Source organism: Talpa occidentalis, unplaced genomic scaffold, assembly GCF_014898055.3.
Source record: "Talpa occidentalis isolate TD23 unplaced genomic scaffold, MPIMG_talOcc4v2.1 talOcc4.16, whole genome shotgun sequence".
In the NCBI taxonomy this organism is placed as follows: domain Eukaryota; kingdom Metazoa; phylum Chordata; class Mammalia; order Eulipotyphla; family Talpidae; genus Talpa; species Talpa occidentalis.
In genome coordinates, this window is record NW_023601653.1 from 2,458,051 (window position 1) to 2,478,738 (window position 20,688).

At 64.4% G+C, this 20,688-nt stretch overlaps 2 protein-coding genes across 3 annotated transcripts; one reads left to right on the forward strand and one right to left on the reverse strand.

The window, feature by feature from the left end:
* Positions 1–1,348: 1,348 nt before the first annotated feature.
* Positions 1,349–7,432, reverse strand: TSPO (translocator protein). Of its 2 annotated transcripts, none has more exons than XM_037513414.2 (4): positions 7,399–7,432; positions 4,069–4,279; positions 2,266–2,404; positions 1,349–1,804 (listed from the first exon to the last, which is right to left on the reverse strand). In XM_037513414.2, exons 2-4 carry the CDS (start codon positions 4,248–4,250, stop codon positions 1,616–1,618), a joined length of 510 nt encoding a protein of 169 aa, XP_037369311.1. In that variant the 5' UTR covers positions 4,251–4,279; positions 7,399–7,432; the 3' UTR covers positions 1,349–1,615. The 2 variants fall into 2 exon arrangements, with proteins under 2 accessions (XP_037369311.1, XP_054551969.1); XM_054695994.1 differs by lacking the exon at positions 7,399–7,432 and adding an exon at positions 6,917–7,023.
* Positions 7,433–11,966: 4,534 nt separating this feature from the next.
* MCAT (malonyl-CoA-acyl carrier protein transacylase) lies at positions 11,967–20,675 on the forward strand. Its single transcript, XM_037513415.2, is given in 6 exon segments — positions 11,967–12,078; positions 12,081–12,128; positions 12,131–12,399; positions 14,097–14,184; positions 16,530–16,747; positions 17,608–20,675. Coding segments are annotated over 6 exon segments (1,170 nt in total). The 3' UTR covers positions 18,043–20,675.
* The last annotated feature ends 13 nt before the right edge of the window (positions 20,676–20,688 follow it).

Genomic DNA, 20,688 nt, shown 5'->3' on the forward strand with positions numbered 1-20,688 from the left:
CCCCCTAGAGGCCGGGGGTTAAGGCGCGGGAGAGGCAGCGGGCGGGGCGCCGGGACCCCACCAGGCCTTTCCCAGACGGCTGCTCACGAGGCCCCGCGGCCGCGCCTGCCCGCCCCTTCGGGGAGCCCGACGGCTGGACACTCGGAGCCGCAGGCCGTGGCCCCGGCATCGCGGCCACGCGCGCTCCCGCCTCTGGCCGCCCTCGCTGGACACGGGACGCCCCGCCGCAGCCATGACGCGGGGCTCCCCCGAGGCTCGCCGCGCCCGCGCCCCCGGGTCCTTCCTGGACGGGCCTCCCCGAGCCGCCTCCCGAGGCGCAGACGTCGCTGGAGCCGGGGCCTGGCGCTGCGGGCATCGGGGCCGCCGGGAGGGGCCAGGGGCGGCATTAGCTGCCCTGAGGAAGAACCCCGAGGGCGCGTCTGAGGGCGCCCAGGGCGCGGCCTTTCCGGCGCAGAGACCGCCCGGGAGCGGCCAGCACGGGTGCCCGCAGCGGCCAGGAGGCCGGGCGGGGCTTCGATGACCCTGGCTCGGCTCCCGGCCCGGCTGCCCGCGCTCCTGGACGGCTGCGGCCCTCGGGCGCCCCATGGAGAGCGCGGGAAAGAGGCGCCGGCCAACGCCAGCGTGGGGGCGGGCGGCGGAGAGAGCCCCGGACCCCGGGAGGCGCCATCTGCAGCCCGGTGAGTGGGGGCGGGGGGGCGGAGAGGAGACGGCGCCGGCGCGCATCCTGGCCTCGCCGAGTCTCCCCGAGTCTCCCCAGCACCGCCGGCTGGGGCGGCGTGTCTGGGGCTCACCGTGTCCCCCGACCTCCCGGGACCTTAGACGTGACCTTCAAAGCAGGACGGGCAAAGGCCCCATCCACGCCCCCCAGCAGCCGGCCAACTGCTGTCTGACACCCTCCCACCGAGTGGGGTGCTTGTGGGGCGCCCCTCCCGGCTTGAGGCTGACCTGCAGCCCAGGGGGGCAGGTCAGGAGCCGTCCTGGCCTCTGAGCCCTACCCCTCGAGGCCCAGGCCAGCTGAGGGCCCTTGGGGCCTGGCCAGAGCCAGATTCGGACCAGGCAGCCTGCCGAGAGCCTGGGCTGAGCTTCCGCAGGTGGGAACGGAGCGGCCTGTGGCCTCAGCGCACACCTGAGGTCGCACCCTGGCCAGGCCGGCGGGCAGCAGGACGGGTGGGTGCTCTAGGGCCAAGCCGGGCTGCCCCTCCTCGCAGCCTCCCACTGCCCCACCCCGGGCAGCCCTCGCCCTCTGGCAGGCCCTTGGGCGGTCCGGAGAAGCGTGGGAGGCAGCCCTGGCCAAGTCCTGGCTGGGGGTGTAGAGCCCGTGTAGGGCAGGCCCCTCCCTCTCCCCGCAGCCAGTCCCGCGCGTGAAAAGGCCACCGCCAGGAGGTTAAAAACTTTATTTGGCTTATAAAATTCTACGTTCTGAGAAGGAGCTTCAAGCAGTGGGGAAAGCGCCGACTGCCGGTCCCAGTGGGCCTCAGCCTGGACCACCTCTGAAGCTGCTAGTGACCCCCTGGGCTGAGAACCAGACAGACCAGCCCGTCCCGTGGTCGGGAAAGCACGAGGGCCTCGCCCTCAGCCTGGCAGGCAGGGGCTGCGGTCCCCGGAGGGCCGGCCCTCACTCTGCGAGCCTGCGGCCTCCACGCCAGCCACGGTTGTCCCTCCACACACAGTAGTTGAGTGCGGCCGCAAAGGCCAGCCAGGCCAGGTACGGGTAGAGCAGGCGGGCGGCCGGTGGGCTCACCCGGTGCCAGGCCACGGCCGTGGCGGCCGCCACCCCACCGGTCAGCATGAGGTCCGCCAGGGCCTGCGAAGACAGGGGGAGGGGCACGGGGATGCCTGAGGATCCAGGGCCCTGGAGTGGGTGTCCCAGCTGCCCGCCCACTGCTGCAATCCAGGGAGCCCCCCATTCCATGCCCGAGTGACCTAGCCCAGCACGTCCCCTGGTCTCTGCCTCAGTTTCCTCATCTATAAAATGAGAACAATCAGCCCTGCCTGACCCAGGCCCTGTTGGGGGGGTTGTGCAGGTATAATGTGGGTTTCCCTACACAGTGGCCCCTAAACCAAGCCAGCAACCCCATCCAGCTCCAGTCAGAGCCCCATAAAGCTTCCTTCCCTGGAGAATAGCCAGCCGGGGACTCCACTGAGGGGCTCTGGTCCCCTATGAGCTCCTGAGGAGATGCTGACATGGGCCATGGGCCTCCCCAAGGGAGGGCTCCCCCCCACATCATCTCCAGGGACAGGAAGACAGACCAAGGCTGCACTTACCCAACCCATTTGTCGGTTGCCAAAGAAGATGGGAGGCCACGCCCAGTTCAGGGCCAGCTGCCCAGTGTAGAGGCCCAGGGGGACCACCGCCTCCTCCGAGAAGCCCCCCAGCTCTTTCCAGATCATGTAGGAACCATACCTAAAACAGAGGCTGCTGTCAGGGCCCCAACAAGGAGAAGGCCAGGCCAGGCCAGGCCAGGGAGCCACTTCACCTCCAGGACAACACAGTGATGGCCCAGGCACACCCTCCACTGACTGCTGTGTGACCTCAGGGAGACTGCTTGACCTCGCTGAGCCTTCATCTCTCACAAGGTTGCTATGGGGATCAGTAGTACCTCGGGCAGTGCCTGGAACATGGGACACTCGATAGATGTTTACCAATATTATCATCCTCTGTGTTGTGAAGGGGAAGCACATGAGGCGTGTGAGTGAAGAGGAAGCTCCTAACCTACCCCAGTTACTGCACAGAGGATGATGGGAACTTGGGCTGGGCCTTAGAGGATGAACAGGAGTTCGCCAGGGGAAGGAAACAAGGATCGAGGGAGGTGTGAGGCTCTACATCAGCCCCTGTGCGGGAGGGTGAAGCTGGGAGGCCGCTTCGGGGAGGTGAGGCTGCAGAGGTGGGTGGGACCTGCCCAGGGGCCTCCTAGTGTCACCAGGGTAACAGCAGCAACAATGATAGCTGAGGCCTTCGGCACCTACTCAGGCCAGGCCCTGCCCCTGCCCCTGCTCTCGCCGAGACTGACTCATCTCAGCCTCACGTAAAGCCCTGGTGGGCCTTATTGAGGAAATTGAGGCCCAGAGAGGGGAAGTGACTCTCAAAGACCTCTTGGCAGATGACCCTCGCGCAGAGCCAGGATTTGACCCAGGTGTGGGGGCCAGAACCCAGCTCGTTAGTGCCTGAGGGTTTGACCCCAGCAGGAGCCTCCTGTGGCCTCAGGAGGAAGAGGTGGGGCCACATTGGGCTTTATCAGGCCAGGAGCTGGAGGTGGAGGACAGCCAAGGGGTGGGGGAGGAGGGAGCCTGGAGGCTGGAACTGGCTGAGGCAGAAACAGTGGTCCCCAGGCCAGAAGGGGGGAGGGGGGAGCAGGACACAGGAATTGCTGGGAGCCTGATGGCTGGGGCTGGAAGGGGTGGCTCCCTGGCTTGAGACTGTCTTATTCCCATCAGAAGCCTGGGGCACCCAGCCTGACCTCCTGTGTGCCTGGTGCCTGCCCACCCTGCCCTGGGCTGATGGACCAGACACTGAGAACATTCCGGAAAAAGGGCTGGGCACTGACCACATCCCCTGGATGCCATTCCTATTGTAGACACCAGGGGGCACCCTCCCACCCAACACTTTCCTCTCTGACCACGGTGAGGTCCAGCCGAGAGTCCCTGTGGTTTGGACCGGCCATCCTGTGTCCTGGGGAGACTCCCTTGTCAAATAGGGGGTCCTGGGAATTAACCGACTTAGAGCTGGTGCAGAGCAGGTGCCCGGAGAAGGGGGCAGCTGCTGCTAATTGCTGTTGCTGCTACTGCTATTGCCCTGGAAGCACACTCATCTGAACTTTGCGCACGGAGCCTGTCTCACCCTGGAGTTGTGAAAACAGTCGGGATGCCAGTGTGGGCCGGAGCCCGCCCCTCCCGGAGGCACCACACAAAAAAGTTCAGTTGTGCAACCAGCAGCTTTCTCCACCCTCACTTGCCAAACCAGGCCTGGGAAATGGTGCCGCTAGCCAAGAGTCACCTGAGATCCGCAGCCCAGAGGAGCAGCTCTGTCCGGGGCCCTACCGCCCACCAGGGGAGGCCGTGCCCACCTACCCCATGGCCGAGTACAGCGTGCCCCAAATGGGGCCCAGCGTCCAGTGGGGCGGGTGCCACGCGGGCTTCTGCAGGGCAGCGTACCAGCGGAGGCCCTCTCCACGGGCATAGTGGGAGGCCAGGAAGCCCCCCAGGCTGGGCACCAGTGTGAAGCCCACCGCAGGCACCCAGGGCGGGGCCATCACTGCTGCAGCTGCTGTCCCTAAAAGCTCTGAAAGAGAAGAAAGACGGGTAAGGGTGGGGCGCTCCAGAACTGGAGGAGCGTTTCCCCAGGACCTACTGTGTGCAGACCCAGCGTCAGGCCTGTGGTCTCTTCGGTGTCACTGCAAGTCCTGGGTGGTCTGTTACCGCTCCGATCCAGCCAGCGCTGACCCATCCAGCGAGTGAAGGGCCAGGAAGAACGGCAGGCGGGGCCGTTCACAGCACCACCCGCCCCAGGGTTGCGGGACTCAGGTCCACCCCAACACCCGGCCCTGCCCTGAAGGCTGCCCGGTGCCTTCGTGGGCTACACTCAGCTTCTGCCCCAGCTGCCAGGGTCCTGTGCTCGAACCTTCACCCTGACCTTGGGTCTCCTGGCAAGGAACCCCTCCTCTTTGCCACCTCAAAGCCAGTTTGGGAGCCCAGTGCCACCGGGAGCTGCGGGAGGCCTGCACAAGTCCAGTCTAGGCCTTAAGCTCAGGGACTTCTCATTCCTGCCTTCATCCTCACCCCTCTCCATGCCTGCAGGCATCGTGCCTCATTCACCTCACGGCATTCACCTCACGGCATTCACCTCACGGCATTCACCTCACGGCATTCACCTCACGGCATTCACCTGCCAGCAGAGCTTTGCTCAAACCGATGCTCCCCACTGACACACTGTGACCTCAGGCACATCATGTCAATTCTGGGCCCAGTCTCCCCCTCCTCAGGGGGCCGGAGTGTCTCTGTAGACAGGCCCACCCTAAAATCCCCACCCCTTCCCTGCAGGCCAGAGAGGGGGTCACACAGCACTGGGGCCAGGCTTCGCCTCAGAGGGGAAGCTGCTCACAGCCTGAGGCCCAGGGCCACTGAGGTGTGGGGGGAGAGACAGGGTTGCTGAGGCTGGCAGGATGGGGCAAGGAAGCTTCCAGCCTCCGCCTAGATGCTGTTACCCCCAGGCAGGGGCAGAGGGATTCCGGCAAGTGGCTTCTCATCGGCCATGCCCTCTTGCCCCACAGTCCCAAGGTCTGTGCTGAGCACCTACGAGGCGCCCAGCAAGCTGAGCTGCTCGCTGAGGCTGAGCCCTGTGAGCCGGCAAGGGGGCAGGGCCAGGCCTGGAGTCTGGGCCCAGATCTGTGATGGGCCAGGAGGCGGCCTCCCGTCTGCACTCCCCTCCCCGGCTTCATGTCGCCCTGTCACAGCACCTGGCCGCTGCCCAGAAGTCCCACACAGGACTCAGGACACGTGCCCCAAGTTGGGAGCCGTCCAGGGAGCTTCCTGGCCTCCGGAGACAGCTCAGCTCTTGAATCACTGACCGGGGCACCCACCAAACTGAGTCACACTGGCCCCGGCCGGGCAGGGCGTCTGGCCCAGGCGGGCCTGAGAGATCCACTCTGGGATGGAGCACCCGGGAGGGCTGGGAGAGCCGGGGCGGCCCCATGGCCAGGAAGAGGCCAAGCGCACACCTACCCCTATCTTTCTCTCCAACAGAAGGGGACTGAGAACACAAACCTGAGCTTTGCCTCCAATTTGCCTGGTGAAGTCGGCCAGCGTGTGTCCCTGGGCCTCACTTTCCACCTTCTGCCCAGCTCCAGAAGGTTCTCTTCAGGCCAACAACGTCTGTGCGGCCCCAGAGCCAACATCCCAGCCTCACGGGAGTCAGGCCCCCGGCCGGCCCCCGGGGCAGGTACAGGGTCGGCCCTCGCCCTGCACCTCAGGCTGCAGCCCAGGGTCCCCGCTCCAGAATGCGCCCCCTCACCAGGAGGCCGGACCCACCGCCCTGGGGCCTCCCCTCCCAGGCCTCTGTTCCCTCTGCGAAGTGGGGGCTGAGCCAGTGCGGGTCTGGGGGTCACCCTGCTCGCCGAGGCCTCCCCACACAGCACACCTGCTGCCCAGAAGCAGGAGAGTCCTGCCCTTTCTCCCCACTCCGGGCGCTGCTCCCCCTGGCCTCGGCTCTCCCCAGAAGCCACCACCGTCCCGGGGACTCTGTTTTGAAAGAAGACTCCCCGCGTACACACCCCCACAGCACACACACCAGACATCACAGCTCACGACACACGCGCCACACTCACCACCAGCGCACCGTGGACACCCCACACAGGTACGCCCCAGGCGCACACGTCACCCGAGCGCACACACCACACCAGACCCCCCCACGAGGCAGAGGCGGTGCCCCCCCACTTGTGGATGGGCGAGACTGGACAGCAGGTCACGGGGCTCTGCACCCGCCAGCCCCGGCCGCGGACCCCGGGCAAAGGTTCCTGGTGGCCTCAAAGGTTCCCGGGGTCCAGGATCCCCCGCCATGCTCCGAGGGCGCCGATCCGCCTGCCTCCTGCTCCCGAGGGCCTGCGACACCCCCTGACCTCTCGGCAGCCCGCCCCGGGCCAGGGGTCCCCACGTCACCCCCGGGGAGCCTGCACCCTCGGTCCAGGCGCGGCCTAGGCCAGGGACCTGCGAGGGCCAGGCATGCTGGACGGGGCTCCCGCCCCCGCCCCTGACCCGCCGCTCGCGGGGGGCAGCCCAAGGCCTCCCGCGCCCCCACCCAGGCGGGAGGGCCGAGGCCGCGGGGCCCCAGCGCCGCCCACGCGCCACCCGCGACCCTCCCCAGCGCCTCGGCGCCCGGCGGTCCCGGGGTGCTGGGTTCGCGCCCCGCCCCAGCTCCGGGCACCTGAGCGGGTCTGGAGACCCGGTTCCAGGGCCCTGCGGGGCCTTAAGCGGCTTTGGGCAAATGACTCCTCGTCCGGCGTGGGTTTCCCCTGCTAGAAATGGGGTGTCTCCGAGGCCCGGCTCGGCGCCCCGCCCTCCCCAGCCGCTCATCCGCCCAACGGGCAACGGGCGGGAGCCGGGTCAGGCTCCACCCCCGCGGGTGCGGCGGGCGGTGCAGAGGGGCCGGCGGGCCGCGGGGGCCCGACTTCCCCTCCCGGCGCCCCCACCGGCATCCGGCCCGCGGGGTCCCCTAGCAGCCAGGGAGGGGCGCCGGCCCCCGCCGCGACCCAGCAGCCGCGCGCCCGGGCTGCCCGCGGCCGCCCCCTCGGGGCCCGCCCGGCTCGGCCGCCGCAGCGCGCGCCCCAGCCTCCCCGCGGGCCCGGCGCGGGGGCGCAGCGGGGCGTCGGGGCCCGGCCGCCAGCCCCGGGGCGCCCGTCCACTCACCCGCGACGGTCTCCGGGAAGGCTCTGCGCCCCGAGGGCCCGCCCCGGCCGCGAGGCCCCGCCCGGCCCCGCCCGCCTGGCTGGACGCCCGGGGCCGCCGCCCGCCGCGACCCGCCCGAGCCCAAGCCCGGCCCCCGACGACGCACCCCTCCTCCCCGCGGGGAGCGGCGGCGCGCCGGGTCTCCTGGGCGCCCCCCCCTCCCCGTCTGTGAAGGGGGCGGCAGAGGCGGGCGGGGTCACGTCGCTGCCAGCAGAGGCCTGGGCGTCCCGCTCGGCAGCGTCCCTGGCCCCGAGGGGGCGGGAGGGGGCACCGGGCGCCTTTCCTGTGCGCTGGGCACCTAGTCCTGGCGCAGCCTCTTTGTGACTGCTTGGCCTCCTTCCCCACCTGGAAATGGGCGCAGCACAGGGGGCCCAATGAGGATGCTGCAGGGGGTGCAGGCAGGCCCCCCTCCTCACATGCTGGCACTGGGGGAGTGGTGGCGGCCAGAGGGGACCCCTGGTTTGCTCCCACTCATGGGACAGGCGTGCCCAGCCCCAGGCCATGAGCATCTCGCCTCTTCCTCTGCACCCACTGCTTTGTGCCTGCACCCCCAGGCCTCTGCTGGCCAGCTACCTTCAGCTGACTTGGCCTGGCAGGGTCCCTCAGCTCGCAAGTGCCCAAACTGGTCCTCCCTGGGCCAAGGTGAGCTGCAGCTACATCTCCCCAGGGACAGCGAGCTGGCACCTCCCTGGCTGGCCCCTGACTCCCAGGCCTGGCCTGCTGGCCACCCAGGGCCTCCGTGGGCTGTGCTGGTATCGAGAGAGTTGTAATCCAGGCTGGGTTTGAGGCGTCTTCCCCCCTGGTTTTAAAAGAAAGTAAAACACTGCAAGGCCTGCGACCCTGGCACTGCCCGCTGCAGAACAGGCACACACGCCTCCCTGTGCCGTTGGGCAGCTGCCAGCCCTCAGCCCCTTCCTGTAAGGAGGGGCCCCGCTGGCCCCGGTGGCTGCAGCCTCCCCCGGAAGACTCACGGGGAGGCGGCAGCGCAGCTTCCCTCCGGCCTCACCCCTGGAGCCCTTCCCAGGGCGCTAGACCCACAGAAGTGACCCTGGGAGTGGAGATTCTGTCCCAAAGTGTGTGCTGCCAGCGGGGGCCAAGGGAGGGCCTGAGAACACGCTCGGGCCCTGCCCCCAGGAAGCCACACTCACCTGCGGGAGCGCCATGCTGCAGAGCGGCTCACCCTTCAGGTCTGGAAGCAGACGCGGATGCCCGGCCTGCTGCTGCCTGGCCTCCCGCTACTTCTGCCTCCTCCCGAGCGAGGTGCTCCCCCTACCTGAGCCTGGGCGACACCCCTTCCTCCCCTGAGCAGCAGCCAGCCCAGTCAGAGTTCAAACCAGGCGGTCCACAGTCCGACACCCCTGTGTCACCTGATCTCCCATTTCCAAGCGTGGCAGGAGTACAGCATTTCCCTGCACGTTATTTGTATGTTTATTACATGAGAGATTCCTAGTTCTTGTAAGGGAACAGGAAATGCAGACACAAAAGAACAAGTCATGTCACCCAGGCTCCCCCACCCAGTGCCCACCCTCACCAGGACCACCTGCCGTTTCTCAGCAGGTGAGACCTTGCCTCAGGCTATAAATGGCTCTCGATTTGTCTTCCCCCTAAAATAAAACAGAAACCTCTTTGCATAGTAACAAACACCATCTACTTGTTTTTCTAAATTGTCAAATGCTCCAGACAGAAATGTATATAAACACTAGTGCACAGTTTACAATGAAAATTAAAAAAAGGTTTATTTATTTATGCATACAAGAGCTGGGGTACAGGCCAGAGGTGCAGGGAGGGGTGGGGTGTGAGAGGACTCACCAGAGACAGAGTGGGGAACAGTACAGGCAGAGCGACTGAAATACACTGCTGAGGGGAGCAGCGGGGAGACAGGAGAGGTCTGCTGCGCCATGGGTTGTTCCCTGGCAAGAGACTGAACTCGTGCTGCAGAGGCTGCAGATAGCCTCACAGGTTGTGTCTTAACGCCTTGCGCCACCAGGGAGGCCCCTGGATTCTGTTCTTAAACAGGCAGCACCCAGGGCCTGCACTTGGCAGACGGCGGCCCCTGATGCCCCCAGCTGGGCTGGCCGCCTCTGGCTGGCGCTTGCATCATCAGGGGTCTGTCTTCACCCACCACCCTGAGGTGCCTTTGATGGCTCTGCAGACTGTCGGTTTCCTGGATGGAGCATCATTCTCTTCCTTGTGCCTGTGTTTGTGTTCTGCCCCCTCCAGGAGTTCCTGAGAAAGATGGCATGGGAGGGGGAGTTTTGGAGACCTTGCATTCCCCCCAGGGTGGCGGGGCTTGACTAGAGCTCAGAGTGGACCTGCTGTGCCTCAGCACATAGGCCCAACCCATCTCATTCCAGCTGCCACCCCGCTGGGTTTTTAGAGCTTGCCGGTGACCTATTTTGTTCTCTTAGGAGATGTTACACTGTTGTCCCCGGAGCTCTGCGACGTCCAGTGCACGCCTGCGTGAGGGTGACTCACCCGTCGCGCCAGCTCTGTGCAGCCCTTTCCGTAGGAAATTCACGGCCTCCATTGTCGTTCAGAAAATTGAAAAAAAAAATTTCTTGATAATTTCCCTGCCCCTATTTTCTCCCTTCTCTTTCTGGAAACTCTTAACTCAGAATCCCGGGTCTCCAGGCTGGTCTTCCGGCCGCCTTTTCTCACACTTGGCCTCCTCTGCCTGGAGGGTTCCTCAGGTTTCTCCGCCTGGTCTTCCTTCTACTGAGGCGCTCCATTCTGTTTCTGACTTTGCACTTCCAAGGAATTTTATTTTGTTTTCTGCGTGTTCTTTATTTGTTTACATGGAATTTACTGTTTCTTTTTCAGGATGGTAGGTCTTGTCTGACTACTCAGAGCTGTCCTAGTTTAATTAAGACATTATTTTCTTCTCTCTCATAACCTCTGAATCGTACACTCGGGTTTGGCTTTGTTCTTCTGTGTGTAGGAGGCTTTCCTCCGATGCCTGGGTGTCTTTGGCCAATGCTCATGATTAGCAGAATGGAAGAACATTAGCCTGGGGTGTATTTGCTGGTTTAGCTCACTGTACGTTGAAGTGGTGGCTCCTTTGTCTGGGTCCCAGACTGTCAATATCTTTGGGGGTTCTTGTCGACCTGGTCAGATTTCCCCCAAGGTCCTCCAGTCCCTGCCTGGAGGCTAGGGTCTGGCTGCAAGTTTGTGGGGGCTTGGTGGCAGAATACTGGAGGTGTATATGCTCAGCAGCCACCTGTTCTGGCCGAGCACCCACATGTGCTGATGCCTCTAGCATGCCTAGTCCTCCCTTACCAGACCTCAGCCCCAGATGTTGCCGGATAGGGGAGGCACATCTCGCAGTGGCTGGAAAGAGGGCGGGGATCTGAAGATCTAATTGTCCCCCCCAAGACACACTCCAAAGGTCCTCTTTATTTTGCCCTCTTTCAGCCTTAGATTCTGAAGCTGCAAGTGCTGCCAGGGCCCAAGCAATTTCGGATTCTGTAATACGATGAAGGGCTGGGTCTCGGCTTTCCCCGCTGCTGGGAGGGACGTGGCTATCTGGGGTCTGCTAAGTCAGGTAATACTGGTCGACCAGCTGTCCAGCTGCCAGGGGTTCTGTGGCCGGGGGTTCTGTTCCTGTTCTCCCTGTCCTGTGGATTTCTGTCTTTTAAAGATCCCTTTACTGCGCATTTATGGGCTTCTCAGGCAGGGCGTGCCGTGCTCATGTAGTAACCTGGAGACCTGCCTATCTTTTATGACCATGGCAGTGTGGAGATCTGCCCAAAGTCATTCATGTAGCCCCCTGGAGTGGCCATGCGGGCTGTTTCTGCTTCTTCCTTGTCGGAGGGAGGCCCCGCGGGTGTGTGCGGGCTCGGGTGGGCCTCCACTCCCTTGATGCCCCCGAGGACTGGCCCTCTTGAGCAGGCCTGCCGGTGCGACCCAACCCGGGGCGGCCGGTCTTCCCAGCGCGCAGCGTGACGTGGGCCGGGCCGGGCCGGGGAGGCAGCGGGAGGTGAGGCGGGGGCCGGGACGCGAGGCGGATTCAGGGGTGCCCCGCCCCGCGCCCTCAGACACCCGGCACCCTCATTCCACGTCCCCGCCGCCTCTCGCACCCGCCACTGATCTTTGAGCCTCTGCCCAGCCCTCCGCCCGCGGAGACGAGTGGCGCCTCCCGTCCCGGCCCCGCGAGCCGGGCCGCGGCCTGAGGCGCGCGTGTCCCCGGCCCAGCTCCACGCGGCGCGGGGCAGGGAGACTGTGGAGCGCCTTCGCGGGCTGGGGAGACGGCGACTACTGCGGAGCGTCGCGTCGTTTATCCAGCCCTGTTCCCGAAGGCGCTCCGTGGCGCGGGGTGGGTCTAGCTCGCCCCGGTCCGGGTCCCGGTCCCGGTCCGGCCCAGCCCCCGTGCGCAGCCGCGAAGGTCCGGAAGCGGGGTCGGAACCTTTCTTCCCGCCCCCGCTGGCCTGTCCGGGCCCGCCCGGCAGAAAATGCGTCTCGGACCGCGCCGCGCCGCGCAGCCGCAGTCGGACCTCGGTCGCCACGGTAACGCCCCCGGCGGTGTCTCCGCCATGAGCGTCCGGGTGGCGCGGGCGGCCGGGCCGGCGCGGGCCTGGGCTGGGGGCTGGGGCGCCGGCCGCCGCCGCGGGGCCTCGAGCGCCCCGCCGCCTCCCCCGGCGTCGTCGACGTGGCGGCGCTGCTGCGAGATGCCGCCGCCGAGGAGGCCGGGCCCTGGGGGCGGCGGCGCGGCGCCCGCCGGGCCAGCGCTCGGTGCTGCTCTTCCCGGGCCAGGGCAGCCAGGCGGTGGGCATGGGCCGCGGGCTGCTGCGCTACCCGCGCGTCCGCGAGCTCTACGCCGCCGCGCGCCGCGTGCTGGGCTACGACCTGCTGGAGCTGAGCCTGCGCGGGCCGCGGGAGGCCCTGGACCGCACCGCCTGCTGCCAGCCGGCCGTCTTCGTGGCCTCGCTGGGCGCCGTGGAGAAGCTGCATCACCTGCAGCCCCAGGTGAGGCCCGGGCGGCGGGGGCGGGAGGGCCGCGGCCGGGCTCTCGGCCAGCCCCGCGCCCCGCGCCCCCCGCCAGGCCCGGCGCGCGCCCCGCGGACTCACCCCGGCGAGCCTGAGCTCCCGCCCCGGGCCGGGCGCCGCCCTCAGCGACACGAGGAGCCCTGGCCGAGGGACGCCGCAGCGCAGGGCGGGAGCCAGACCTGCAGAACAGTCTCGTCGAAGTTGGGTGGTGGTGTTGTAGGGCAGCCCCGACATTGAGCGGGTGCCCGGCTGTGGGGCCTCACCCGCGCGCTTACAAGGACTTATGAACACTCCACTGCAGGACACAGGAAAGGTTCATAAAAGGTTTATTTACCAGGGAAAAGGAAATAAGGAAAATGGACAACTCAGGGAGAAAATGGGGAAATAAAGTCTTGAATGCGTCCTACCCGATCCGACGACCTGGAAACCCAAAGGCCCTCTCCGAGCTGGCCGCACGCTGCGAGCTGGCGGGGAGCCAAAATGGGGGACCCCCCCAAAGCCCGCGTGTCTGGCTTTATACCCGCCTGGCTGCTGAACCCCACCCTCAGGCCCCAGCCACCTTCCCTTGGGTGGGGATGGGATGTGGAGTTCCCAGTGGCTTTGGCTTTGGCCTGGGATGGGGGTGGAGTCCATGAAGCCTGTATGGAATCAGCTTTAGGACAGCCTTTCTCCCCTAACAGTGTGTTGAAGATGCTAAGTGTTGTAGAAAAAGCGGAGCAGGAAAAGGGCCTCAGGAGTCCAGGCCGTTTTTTAAATGATCCTAATCATTTAACAACTACTAGGAGACTTTCTTTTCCTTTCTTTTTTAAAGATTTATTTATTTATGCATGCAAGAACTGGGGTACAGGCCAGAGGCGTGTGGGAGGGTGAGAGGATTCACCAGAGACAGAGTGGGGAGCGGAACAGGCAGACTGACTGAAATACACTGCTGAGGAGAGCAGTGGGTGAGACAGGAGAGGTCTGCCGCACCATGTGGGTATCTCTGCGGCCAGCCAGGATCAAACCCACGCTGCAGAGGCTGCGGACAGCTTCACAGCGCGGCGCTCAACCACCTGCGCCACCAGGGAGGCCCCTACTAGGAGACTTTGAAAGGATTAAACTCCATCTTTAAGTGAAGGCTCCTTGAGAAGAAGATATAGGAGAAGGCCGCTTCACCTGAAGCTGTGACTTGATGACTAGTAATAGTAATGTCAGAGCAGTATGTGTTAAGCCAGTGCTTTAAACCTTTTACCCTCTTTCACGCTCGGCAGCTTGTGCAGTAGATGCTGCTGTTGTGTGGAAGAGGAAAGGACACTCAGGGACAGTAAAGGGATTTGCTAAATTATCTTCACGTGATTCTCTCAGCGACGATGAGGTAGATCCTTTTCTTCCCCCATTTCAGAGAGGAAAGGGACCTCCCCCAAGGTGAGGATCGCATGCAGCTCTCTGAGTCAGGCCCGTGGCTTCTGTTTAGCTCCCTCCACCCCCACTCCCGGGCTCCCACCGGCCGCCTGCTGTGCTGGGGAGGCTCCTCATCAGTAAAGGGGCGATGGCTCATTTCCAGGGCCACTGTGTGTCCTCTTCTAGCTGGGACACCAGGCAGCAGAGCCGTCTCGCTGAGTCACCGGACACCCTGCCGCTCCCACGTGCGGAGCCCCGTGACAGCCCGGCCTCACCTTCCTCATCTGTCACTGCAGGTCATTGAGAACTGTGTTGCTGCCGCTGGATTCAGCGTGGGGGAATTTGCAGCCCTGGTGTTTGCTGGAGCCATGGACTTTGCTGAAGGTACCCAGGAAGGGTTTGGATTTGTGCGGGAGTGTGGTGCTCGACTCACGGGGGGCCAGGAACATTGCCAGGAACATTAGCATCTTTGCTTGCAGGTGAATACAGGCAAGGAACTTGAACAGAAGTTTCTCCAAAGACATACAGGTGGCCAGTAGGAGCAGGCACGGCCTCTGCGTCACTCCTCACGGGGAAATGCAAATCAAACCACAGTGAGATGCCATTTCACACAGACTAGGCTGACTCCAATTTAAAAAAAAAAAAGAGGAAACTAATAAATGCTGGCAAGGATGCGGAAAAATAGGCACCGTCATGCCCTGCTGGCGAGAACATAAAATGGTGTGGCTGCTGTGGAGGGAGACACAGTTACCACAGGACCCAGCAGTCCTGCTCCCAGGTGCAGACCTAAGAAATGAAAGTGTCCACACAGCAATCCTTGGTCCCAAGTGCTCATAACCTCAGTCTTCACAGCAGCCAAATGGGCACACCCAGTGCGCGTCGCCGGGAGCGTGGATTAACAAATTGTGTGTCCAGACAAGGGGGTGCTCTTTAACCATAAAAAAAATAAATCAAGTATTGATACCTCCACGGCATGGCTGGGCCTCAGAAACACGGTGTTAAGTGAGGTCTAGAGCCCTGGGCCCTGCACTGACCTTCACTCCCAGGGACTGTCCAGAAACAGCAAATCCCTGGGGACCACAGAGTGGCGGTGATCAGAGGGGAGGGAAGCAGGGGGGAGCGGGCCACCGCTTAGTGGGGAAGGGGAGTTTCTATGGGGCAGTGGAGAGTTTCAAAACCAGAGAGAGCCGGTAGCTGTACGTTCCGACCAGGAGATACCACCCGCTCATGCCCCTTCACCTGGCTCTTTCCATGTAAATGTCACGTCAAGTTTTGAAAGCATTGTGGCCGCTATTCAGGGATGGACAAGAGAGCCCCGCGCCTCCACGGCCTGGGGAAACTTTTGTTGCATGTACAGTTTGGTGTGCGCGTCATTTGCAGAATGACAGCGTTGACATTTTGTGTCAGCATGGGTGCCGGTGCGTGGGGGTCTCCTGCTTCCCATCGCTGCTCTAACGTGTTAGCCCTGCGGTTCCGCTTGTGTAAGAGGCTGAAAGTGCAGTAGGAGCAGACACGGCGCCGGGAGAGAGGAAGGGGCAGGGCTTGTGCCTCGGGCCCGTCCCTGGCAGAGCAGCCGCCTTGGGAGTGGCCAGGACAGGGCACGGTCACTCCAAGTCCGAGTGGGTGTGAGCACCAGGAGCCTAGGGGCCACCCGCGACACACGCGCACTTAGAATCCAGTCCAGAGGTGGGGCAAGCGCTGGGGGAGGGAGCGGGCCGGGGCGGGGTGACCAGGGGCTCCTGTCTGCGGCCGCCGTTGTTCCTGCTTGTCTTAGAGTGTTACCTCTAGTTTCTTACCCAACTTTCTGCTGATCCTCACAAGTCAGGCATTTTAGCATCTGGCCATTGAGATCTGCCTGCTGTTACTGTGGTGGCAGAGACTGGGCTCCAGAGTGTTCCTCATGCCAGGACCTTTGTCCTTGGTGAGACGCCCCCTGCCTTACTGTGTGCAGCTGACCAGCAAGAACCCGGTACCGAGACAAGATCCCCAAGAACAAGGAGGGTTGGGGATCCCACAGGGCCCTCCCTGTTGACCCACCCAACCCTGAGAGGGCCTCCTGACCTTCCTGTGGTCCCCCTCGCCCCAGGGAGCAGAGCCAGGACCAGGAGGAGCTGTCCTGTGTTCCAGCCACTCTCTGCCGCGGCCGTGGGGGCTGCCGGCCGCGGCAAACCCTGCGTTCTCAGCTTGTGCTCCAGCTGGTCGGCCTTGGCGGGGTGGGGTCTTCCTGGCTCTGGGGGTGTAGCCACCCCGGTTCACAAGGGACATGTCCTCAGAGTCCCTGGGCTTGTCTCCGGCATGTCCGGCAGCCCAGGTGGCTCTTCCTTGGTTTTCTTCAGCAGTTTCTCTTCACAAGCGACTCCCAGCTTTTAACAGCAGTCCAGGCTGCTGAGGTGTTCCTGTCATCCAGGACTTCGAGCTGGAAGGCCGCCACGGCCGCTCAAACCCCAAAGCTCTGAGGTCCTCCTCGCGCCAGGCCTTCCCATCGTGGCACCCCTGGCATTTTGTCTGGGTATTTCTTAGCTTTGTGTTCCATGGGATGGACTGCGACCCGCGGGTGCAGCAGCACAGCCCCCATCCCCGTGTGACACTTTCAAATATGTCCAGACTGAAGTGGGGAGCTCCAGGGATCAGCTGCGGTGCCAGAAACCTCTTGGGGGCATGGCGGCTCTGGCCTCGTCTCTGGCCTGGGCTTCTGGCCCGATTCTCCCAAACGTGCTTCTCTCCGATAGGTCTGTACGCTGTGAAGGTCCGAGCCGAGGCCATGCAGGAGGCCTCGGAAGCTGTGCCCAGCGGGATGCTGTCTGTCCTCGGCCAGCCCCAGTCCAAGTTCACAGCCGCCTGCTGGGAAGCCCGGGAGCACTGCAAGTCTCTGGGCATGGAGGACCCCGTGTGCGAGGTGGCCAACTACCTCTTTCCCGATGGCAGGGTGATCTCAGGACACCTGGAGGTTGGTGCTGAGGGGCGCAGCCTTCGTAGCCCAGCCCCACGCCCTCCGTGAGCCCCCCCGTGGGATGGGGGCTCTGCCTGACGTGGTCTCTGCGAAGTATTTGAGCGTTGGGGAGAGAGGGGCCGAGCGCTGCAGAGGGCAAGGCCCAGCCCACGTAGCAAGCAAAGATACCCATGACCCGGACTCCGCCCTGCTCTTCTCCCAGCCTCCCCGCTGTGGCGCAGCCGCTGCCCCGGTTCCCCGCCCCGCCGCGTCCCTTCGGTGTCTGGTGTTGCAGTTCATTTCCCCTCCCTCTGTCCGTCACTCGCCGCTCCCCCAGCATCATGGGCCGTTTCTGCGTCACAAGCACCAAGGGGCGCATGCTGGTGTCCGGGGATACGCTCCTGCAGGGCCAGGCCGAGGGGAGCAGGCGTTGGCCCACCTAAGGGCCTGACCCCCGCCTGGCTCCCTGGTGGGTGGGCTGGGCTCGACATCCCAGAAGGTAGCTGCCGACCCCATCAAGCGCTGTGGGCCGAGCGTGGCCTGCCAGCCCCGCCCCACCGCTCCCACATGCACTGTGGCCTGCCAGGGTCTCCCGTTTTCCAGGGCACAGTATCTGGGCTGGGTGGGCCCTGGGCGGCGAGGGCTGGAGAGCACAGTGCCCCTCTGCTGACCCCATGGAGGGCAGGCCCCAGGGCCTCTGGGATGTGAGGACACGCGTGACTCCCTGGAGCAGGAGGGGAACGAGGTCCCTACGGTCTGCCGGTGAAATCCCGCGGAGACAGGAGACAGCACAGGCTGACGCTAGCCCCATGGCACTGCCCACGCCACCCGCCAGCTTCCTCCAAAGCGTGCGTGGCCCACATCTCCTTTTCTTCCAGGCGCTGCGGTTTCTCCAGAAGAACTCCTCCAAGTACCGCTTCAGACGCACCAAAATGCTGAATGTCAGTGGGGGCTTCCACACGCGCCTCATGGAGCCAGCCCTGGAGCCCCTGGCGCAGGCCCTGAAGGCCATTGAGGTGAAGCAGCCCCTGGTCTCCGTGCACTCCAACATTGACGGGAAAAGGTACGCACACCCCACGCACATCCAGAGGCTGCTGGTGCAGCAGGTGGTCTCCCCGGTGAGGTGGGAGCAGACCATGCACGCCATCTACGAGCGCAAGAAGGGCACCGCGTTCCCCAGGACCTTCGAGGTGGGGCCCGGGAAGCAGCTGGGCAGCATCCTGAAGAGCTGCAACCTGCAGGCCTGGAAGGCCTACCGCCACGTGGACGAGCTGGGGGCCGACGAGGACCCTGGCCTGGACCCTACCCTGTAGGCGGCTCCCGGGCCCAGGGCAGTGGCTCTGGGGGCCTGTTGCCCACCCGCCTGCAGTGGAGGTCGTGGGCCCTGCCCGCCCTGCCCCGGGGCCTCCTCCCAGAGACTAGAAGATTTATACAAAGGCTTTAAATTTTATGTGAAAAACAAAAGCACAAAAACTGTGACTTTATGTGACACGAGCCGCTTCTGTTCTGGGCACAGATGGGACTGGAAGGTCGGCTGGTGCCTCCGGAGTGTGCTGGGAGGCCAGGTACGTGCTGACCATTCACGAGTCAGGTCACTGCCAGAGGGGCCCCTCCGGCACACCTGCGCGAGGACTGGGCCGGGCCCTGCTCCCCTCCCTGCCCCAGGGTCCTTTCAGACAGGGCCTCTGCAGGGCCCCCTGCCTGCCCCTCCAGGCTGAAGCGCCCCCTTTCAGTGCACCGGGACACTCGAGGGGGTGAAATCTCTGAGCTGGTCTTGTGCATACCCCATGGGGTTGGCCTGCGCCCCGGGCAGAGCCGTGCTTGCTGGGGTGGGAGTCGTGCACTGGCAGGCCTGTGCCCCCGCGCCCAGCACTGTGAGGAAGAGCCCCGTAAAGCTTGGCCCCGGGGTGTTCAGCATCAGCAAACCTTGTTGCTGTGTAAGTAACCGCGGTGGGTTTGCACCCTTCCCAGGCGCTGCGGGCCGGCAGCCTGGAGCCCAGGCTCTGCGGTCGGGCCCTGTTCTCAGTCACGTCCAGCTGAGGAACACAGTCTCGTGAGGGGCAGCGTCACCTGGGGTTGCTGTCCCTTGGGGCCTTTGACCTCTCGGCACCCCTTCCCTCAGGGTCCAGTGGTGCTCCCGGCTCCACCCACAGGCAATGGGGGAGCGCAAGCAAAAAGCACAGGGTGCACGGGGCGCCCTCAAGGAAAACCCCAAAAAGGAAGCAGTTTCCCTGCTCAAGGCAACAGCAGGGAGCCTGCTGTCCATCAGCGCACCGGGTGCATACAGCAGGTGCCAGTTAGAGGCACATCCCGCCGCCCGCCCGCACCCATGCTGGCGGAGCTGTGGGCTGCTGGAGCCGTGTCTTCTGCGACCCTCCCCTCCTGCGTTTTATGGGGGATGTTCGGTCTAGATCCCAGCCCGGCTCTTCCCTGGGCCCCTCCCTGAATGCCCAAATCTGCACGTCGCCCACGTGGGGCAGGCCTCTCATTCCTGCCTTGACGAGCCCAGGGGGTCCTGTGCCCCCACACACACCCCAGCCGCCCACATCCGAGCTTCCCCAACATGGAGAAAATGCCCCGCAGCCAGGAACTGGGTCGACACCAACTAGGTCGTGGGGGTGGGCAGTGCCCCTGGGTTGGTCCTTGCCACACCCCTGGCCACGCTGAGTTTGCAGTGGGTCCCCAGGACCGCAGGGTGAATGTGTCCTCACTGGGCGAGCCCCAGGCACACTTCCTGGGTGAGACAGGTCTGGAGAGGACGGCACGGCCTCTCCGCAGGCCAGCACCAGGCACCTGGGCAACAGTGGCCTGGGAAGCTGGGGGTTCTGGGCCTGCCCTGAGGTTGTGAGGGGGAGTCACACACATAGGGGAGGGGTGAAATCAGCCCGCAGAGCCCGGAGGCTAGACCTTGAGGAGCTGAGGGCTGGTGGTGGCGAGGGGACCCCGTTGCAAGGACCAGGGCGAGGAAGCGGGGCGGGAGCATGTGCCAGGTCTGCGCCAGGGCTGGAAAGACAGAGGCCCCGGAGGGGCAGGCGATGTGGCCGCCGTGGGGAGCCAGGGCTGATGGAAGCAGCTCGCCCAGCCCAGGTCTGGCGTTGAAGGTCGGGCACTGGGGGTGGGAGGCGACCGCCCAAGCTCTGGGAGGGGCTGGCGGGGCTTAGAAACGGTGCCACACCTGGATAGGGACAGGCTGGGCCAGCGTCCCCTCCCCGCCTCTCCCATGAGAGCCGCACAGACCGCGTGTCCGGCGGGGGGGGCTGGAGGCCACACGTGGGAGGGCAGCCCTGGCAGCCGCAGGAAGTAGTCCCGCATGGTGGCCTGCGGGCAGGACGGGGGCAGGAGCAGCTTCGCTGGCCACAATGAAGACGGCGTTTGCAAGCGCGTGAGCCGGAGGCTGGACTCGTGGCTGCTCCGGTGCTAGGAGCTAGGCTGCTAGGCTAGGTGCTGTGCTAGGCTAGGCTAGGCGCTAGGCTCCGGTGCTAGGAGCTAGGCTGCTCCGGTGCTAGGAGCTAGCCCAGCCCTTCCCTCCGCCAGCCGAGACAGCCCTCCGTTCAACCCCCAGAGAGGACCAGAGACGGCTGCAAACCAACATTTTATTGCGCTCTCCTCGCCCCGGGGAACATCTAGCCGGTAGGTTTCTCTTCACTGGGAGCACCACAGACGCAGGGGTGTGACCAGCACTCCCCCTGCGGCCGCCTCCCAGTCTTGCCCAGGGAGGAGGGCTCCCCCAGGGCGGGCCCCAGGAGGACGGCAGGGAGAGCAGGCCCAGCAGGGCAGTTCACCAGTAACAGCCCAGAGGTATGATGAATTCATTTCTTATAAAATAAACAAGAAAAAACTAGTATCAAACCTCAGAAGTGTCCCAGCACTCAGAGTTTAAATATAAAAAAGGATCAGGAAACAGTTAAAAAGACAGCAAAACCAACGGGGCCACCTCCAGGGTGGGGGTCGAGGGGGAG